The sequence below is a fragment of the Egretta garzetta genome, unplaced genomic scaffold (assembly GCF_000687185.1).
Source record: "Egretta garzetta isolate BGI_Z169 unplaced genomic scaffold, ASM68718v1 scaffold609, whole genome shotgun sequence".
NCBI lineage: Eukaryota > Metazoa > Chordata > Aves > Pelecaniformes > Ardeidae > Egretta > Egretta garzetta.
Window position 1 is genome coordinate 44,286 of NW_009260771.1, and position 5,867 is coordinate 50,152.

Sequence of the window (5,867 nt, forward strand, 5' to 3'; positions counted from 1 at the left end):
TGTAGGGAGCGATGAGGGCTCCCCTCAGCCTCCTCTTCTGGCAGGGTTAGGGGAACGGCTGGGCTGGGGGAGCTTAAAGGGGTTTTCCCACCCAAACGATTCTGTGATTCTATGAGATGATCGCGATATGGCCCAGGAGTGCAGGAAGGGCATCAGGAAAGCCAAGGCACAGCTGGAGCTGAACCTGGCTGGGGACATGAAAAACAACCAGGGTTTCTTCAGGTACCCAGGACAACAAAGGAAGATGAAAGAAACCGTACCCTGCCCTGATGAGGAAAACAGGAGACCTGGCTACAGCCAACATGGAGAAGGCTGAGGTACTCAACAACTTCTTTGCCTCAATCTTCACTGGCCGAGTGGCCGAGCCACACCACCCAGCTCACAGAATCCAAAAGCAAGGACTAGGAGAATGAAGAACCACCCACCACAGGAGATCAGGTTCAAGACCATCTAAGGAATCCGAACGTACACGAGTCCGTGGGACCTGATGAGATGCATCCGAGGGTCCCAAGGGAAACCGGCAGTGCAAGTTGCTAAGCCACTATCCATCAGATTCGAAGTTGTGGCAGACTAGTCAAGTTCCCAGTGACTGGAAAAGGGGAAACATAGCCCCCATTTTTAAAAAGGGAAAAAAGGAGGACCTGGGGAACTACAGGCTGGCCAGTCTCACCTCTGTGCCCAGCAAGACCATGGAGCAGATCTTCCTGAAAACTACGCTAAGGCGCATGGAAGACAGAGAGGTGGTTGGTGACCGCCAGCATGGCTTCACTAAGGGCAAATCGTGCCCAAAAAACTTGGTGGCCTTCTACGATGGGGTCACAGCATTGGTGGATAAGGGAAGAGCGACTGACAGTATCTCCCTGGGCTCTTGCAAAGCATTTGATACCGTCCCACACAACATCCTTGTCTCTAAAATGGAGATGTGGATTTGATGGGCGGATCACTTGGTGGATAAGGAATTGGCCGGATGGTCACACTCCAAGAGTTGTGGTCAAGGACTCAATGTCTGGATGGAGGACAGTGACAAGTGGTGTCCTGCAGGGGTCTACACTGGGAGCAGTATTATTTAACATCTTTGTCGGGGACATGGGCAGCTGGGGACAAGGGCAGCGCACACTCAGCACGTTTGTGGACAACACCGAGCTGAGCAGTTCTAGAGGGAAGGGAAGCCATCCAGAGGGGCCATGACAGGCTGGAGGAACGGGCCCATGTGAACATCATGAGTTCTACAAGGCCAAGTACAAGGTCCTGCACCTGGGTTGGGGCAATCTCAAACAGGCTGGGCTAGGAGTGGGCTGAGAGCAGCCTGGGGAGAAGGACTTGGGGATATTTGTGGATGAAAAACTGGACATGAGCCGGCAACATGCGCTCACAGCCCAGAAGGCCAAACGTGCCCTGGGCTGCATCCCCTGCAGCACGGCCAGCAGAACAAGGGAGGGGATTCTGCCCCCCTACCCCGCTCTCCTGAGAACCCCCCTGCAGCCCTGCGTCCACCTCGGGGGTCCCCAGCACAAGAAAGGCACGGACCTGCTGGAGCGGGGACAGAGGAGGCCACGGAAATGATCCAGGGCTGGAACAGCTCTGCTGTGCAGAAAGGCTGAGAGAGTCAGGGGGGGTCCAGCCTGGAGAAGAGAGGCTGCGGGGAGACCTTGTTGTGGCCTTTTGGGGCTTAAAGGGGCTGGTGAGAAAGACGGGGACAGACCCCTTACCAGGGCCAGCAGCGATGGGGCAAGGGGGAACGGTTTTGAACTGGAAGAGGGGAGATTTAGAGTCGATATCAGGAAGGAGGTCTTCACTGGGAGGGGCTGGTGCAGCACTGGAAGGGGTTGCCCAGAGAAGCTGTGGATGCCCCATCATGGGAGATGTTCAAGGTCAGGCTGGACAAGGCTTTGGGCAGCCTGGTCTGGTGGAAGGCGTCCCTGCCCACGGCAGGGGGTTGGACCAGTTGACTTTTGAGGTCCCTTCCACCCCAAACCACTTTGTGAGCCCATGCCTTACCGAGCAGCGTGGTAACCACCCCCCACAGCCGGCTCCCTTTTCCCCCAAGGGGAGCCGTCACCACAAGCGCTGCGGCTGGCTCGGGGTTTCGTGCAGACCCTGCTCTCCTCTTGACAGGGAAACGCCTCCACCAGGCACAGGGCTTCAGGGCTCTGCTGCTGTGCTTCAGAAGGACCATAGCGCCCACAACAGAGGCCAAAAACCCTCAAGTAGGAAAGGCTTTCCTCACCCCTTCCTCTCCAAAGTCACCGAAAGTCTCCCTGTTCCTCTCGCAGTGTTTATGTCCTCTCCTGCGCCTGGATTCACGGCCATCATCTCCCCACCTCTTACCATCAAAACCTCCCAGGCACAGGGTTTGCTCCAGCCCAGAGCTGGCTGGCTCCCAAGGCACAGCCAGGGCTTGGTCCTCCAGACAAGCGCATCAGAAGTCCAGACTTTGGGATGAAGCAGCTTCCCCATCATCCAGCGAGCTGGGACAACCAAAACCTAATCCCTCCCTATCGCTCCCAGTAATCCTGTATGAAGGTCCAGCAGGTCCAGGGCTGGTGCCCCTGTGCTGGCAGCTGAACAAGTGATCAAGATCGTTTACATGCACCGTGCGCTCCGATCATCTGTTTCCGTTGTGCGAGGTTAGTAATCATTAGGGCTGCTCTACTCTACATTAGCAGCATGCCTCTCGAGCGCTCGTAGTGCCGGCGTAACGACCCTGGGAAAGCACCAGCAAGGTGAAAGAGCTCAGCGCCGCGACCTTGTTCTAGCTAGAGGAATGGCAGCGTACTACAGAGATCACATCTAAAGCACGTTGCGAGGTGCTGAGTTTAAGCACTTTCAGATTAGGATTTCAGGTCCTCGGTACCACGCATGCTTCACTGCAACACTCATGCATCTTTCACTCAAAGGCCTTGGGATTTCCACCTCTCCACTCAGACGGGAACGCATCCCAAAGCTTCCTTGTCATGATCACCGGCTGGGACTCATAGCTTAGTCTTGGAAAAAAGGGGGCAATTCAGGGATTTACAGGTGCTGCAGCAAGCTGGGAGCGAAGGAGGGCAGGGCACCGTCGCAGGGGCACACCAAGAGGTGCTTTGCAGCCCTGCGGAGACAAAGCCAGCCCACTGCCCCCGCTCTCGGGGCCCCCACGAGCAGCAAGAGGAGCTGAGGGAACAGACCCCCAGCTCTCACCAACACAAAACCTCTCTGCTTTGCATTTCCAGAAGATGCAATTGCTTCCACCCCTGAATGAGTTCAGTGACATAATTAATTGGCACCAGTTGGAGGGGAAACATGAGCCGAGCAATAGGGGTTTGGCACAAGACCCATTTGCCGTGACAGCCGGAGGGGGGCAGAACTGCTCCACAGCCACCGGTCGACTATAAATTTCGAGTGATCATTACTAAGGAAACTTAAGACCTTTCCCCCCTTACTGGTGAAGCAATCTACCTACAAAGCTGTGAAAGAGAGAGGAGCTCAAGCGATGCAGCACTAACTGCTCTCAAAGCCCTCACCCAGTTTGTCTGTGGATGTGATAATATCGGCTGGAAGGGAGGAGTCCAGATCTGCATCCAAGATGCCCAGTGGGTCGAGTTGTGCTACATGATGCCCTCGAATCTATGAAATGGGCCAGGAATGGAAAGGAGAACAGGTACCAAGAGGGAGAGGGGAAAGGGAGAAAAACAAAAGAGGGGAGGGGTAAAAAAGTTAAATTACATTAGAATTAATTTGCAGAGTAATTCTCACCGACGTTTGGAGAAACAGTTACTGGCGCATCATCAAAATTTACACAACTAATGCCGAGAGGATCAAGCTTTGCAATGTGATGGCCCCTGACCTGGAAGCAACAACACAGATTAGTCATTAAAACAAGTTAATTGAAGAGACATTCCTTAAATTAAAAAACCAAAAACAAACAAAAAAAAACCAACCCACAAGTCATGCACAGTTTCCCTCTTTACACTTTCTGCAGAGCCACCCCAATTTCTGGCTGCGACCAAAGCCTGGAGATGTTGGGTTTACTCCAAACTGCAGCAGGTAGGTGCGAGTGCCTCCGGCTGCAAGCACCGCTCTGCTCTGCCCGAAGGCCCGGGGCAGGCACAGGGAAGGCAGAGACCGTCCAGAACTGAGGTCCGAGGGTCTCCCACCACTTGCCTGGTGCCCAACCCAAGCACCTCCTCTCTACAGATGCAATAACTCCACGCCGATGGTTTCCTCCTAAGCATCATAACAAACGAAGAGGCAATTTTCCAGATTTTGGCAGATTTAGACGCTCTCCCGCCAAGGTGGGAGCGAAAACAAGCGTTGGCCACCAGCAGCAGTAGCTCCTGAAAGGCAAAGGAACATCTGAGGAATGTCTGTGCTCTTAGAGGTCAGCAGCTGGCAGCTTCCTTTTGGAGAGAGGAGCATACGGCAGGACTCAAAGCACTCACGTTGCTCTTCTGGGAAGGGGCAGGTGCGGAAACACCAAACAGCTTTGGCACCAAGAGACCCTTGACTCCTCCCAGTCAGGCTGGGAGTCACCGCACTGGGTTTGAATCCACATCGGGAGCCACAGAGAACAGCGAGAGGCAATGAGGAGCTTTGCTTTTCACCTTCACAGGAGAAGGTGCCCAGAGGGACCCCACCGCATCTCACTGGGCAAACTCAGTTCGTCTCAGCGGCCGGCACTCTTCCAACCAGCAAGCCACGGTTTATTTCTTGACAGCTCCTGCTCTTGGAAGCTTCAGGCTCAGCTACACTGGGAGCGGGGCAGAAAACCCCACTGCCGTGGCACGCGGTGCGGTGCCGCCTTCACGCCGCGAAAACAACACTCCCGGCCATCGAATCCGTTACCAGTTAGAAAAATCACGCTCATAGGAGGGGATCGCTAAACCGCTCGTACAAACCAGACACACCAATCTGACCTCATTCACCAGAAAAGCATTCCTGTTCAGAGCATCCCAAGGGGATTTTAGGAAAGGATTTTGGTGGGTTTGCTGGTGAAAGAGCCTGAAAGCAGCCATCAGCTTTAAGGCAAACCGCTACAAAAGCACCGACCCCCTCCACGCTCTCTGCAGGGCCAGATGACGATGTGCCCGAGCGCTGGTGGCCACACAGAAAGCCCTTCTGGGCCAGCTTTGTCTGGGAGCTATTTGCTCGTCCGTCTGACAACAAAGCACGGGGGCCAGCCCATCGTTCAGCCGTCAGCAGGACGCGAGCTCACCACGCTGTTCCCCGCGGCCAGGACGCTCTCACTGGGACCAGGAGCCAACTTGGTCTGGCAAATGGCTTTGAGCTGGGGGTGCCCAGCGACTCAGCAGTCTGCAGGTAGGCAGCAAATCCTCAGATCAGCATGGGACTGACGAGAAGGTCTTTTCCCCCCATCGGAGCTGCTTCTTATTCTCCACGTGCAATGCAAGGCCAGCAGATGTTTTTCCCCCAACCCAAAAGGAGATGACAGCAGATATTTGCAGGGAGCATCGCGCTCGCAGGCCCTGATCCTGACAGGGGACTTCAGCCACCCAGACACATAGTGGAAAAGCAGCACAGCGAACTGCGAACAGTCCAGGAAGCCACTGGAGCGCATTGAGGACAACTTCCTAGCAGAGATGATGGAGAGCCCGACCAGAGGAGAAGCACCGCTGGACCCGTGGCTCACTTATCAGAGAGGTCAAGCCTGGAGGTAGCCTGGGCTGCAGCAATCACACCCTGGTTGAATTCTCAATCTCGAGGGGTACACAACGGGTAAAAAGTAGAACCATAGAACGGTTTGGGTTGGAAAAGACCTCCAAGATCATCAAGCCCAACTGCTCCCCTACCCCTGCCATCCCACCCCCAAACCCCGGCCCTCAGCACCGCCCCTGCCTGGCTGTTAAATCCCCCCAGGGCTGGGGACT

At 55.0% G+C, this 5,867-nt stretch overlaps 1 protein-coding gene and 1 long non-coding RNA gene across 5 annotated transcripts in view; both read right to left on the reverse strand.

Moving 5' to 3' along the window:
- Positions 1–5,867, reverse strand: part of LOC104132897 (2-oxoglutarate dehydrogenase, mitochondrial) — a 39,337-nt gene that overhangs the window by 19,847 nt on the left and 13,623 nt on the right. For all 4 annotated transcript variants that reach the window (XM_035901650.1, XM_035901649.1, XM_035901651.1 and 1 more), the window contains one exon: positions 3,504–3,606. In XM_035901650.1, the coding sequence (XP_035757543.1) occupies positions 3,504–3,606 (103 nt within the window). The remainder of the gene's footprint in view (positions 1–3,503; positions 3,607–5,867) is intronic.
- On the reverse strand, positions 3,738–5,792 carry LOC118453049. Its single transcript, XR_004842939.1, has 3 exons — positions 4,422–5,792; positions 3,925–4,316; positions 3,738–3,826 (listed from the first exon to the last, which is right to left on the reverse strand). It is a non-coding gene; the product is annotated as an uncharacterized LOC118453049 (long non-coding RNA).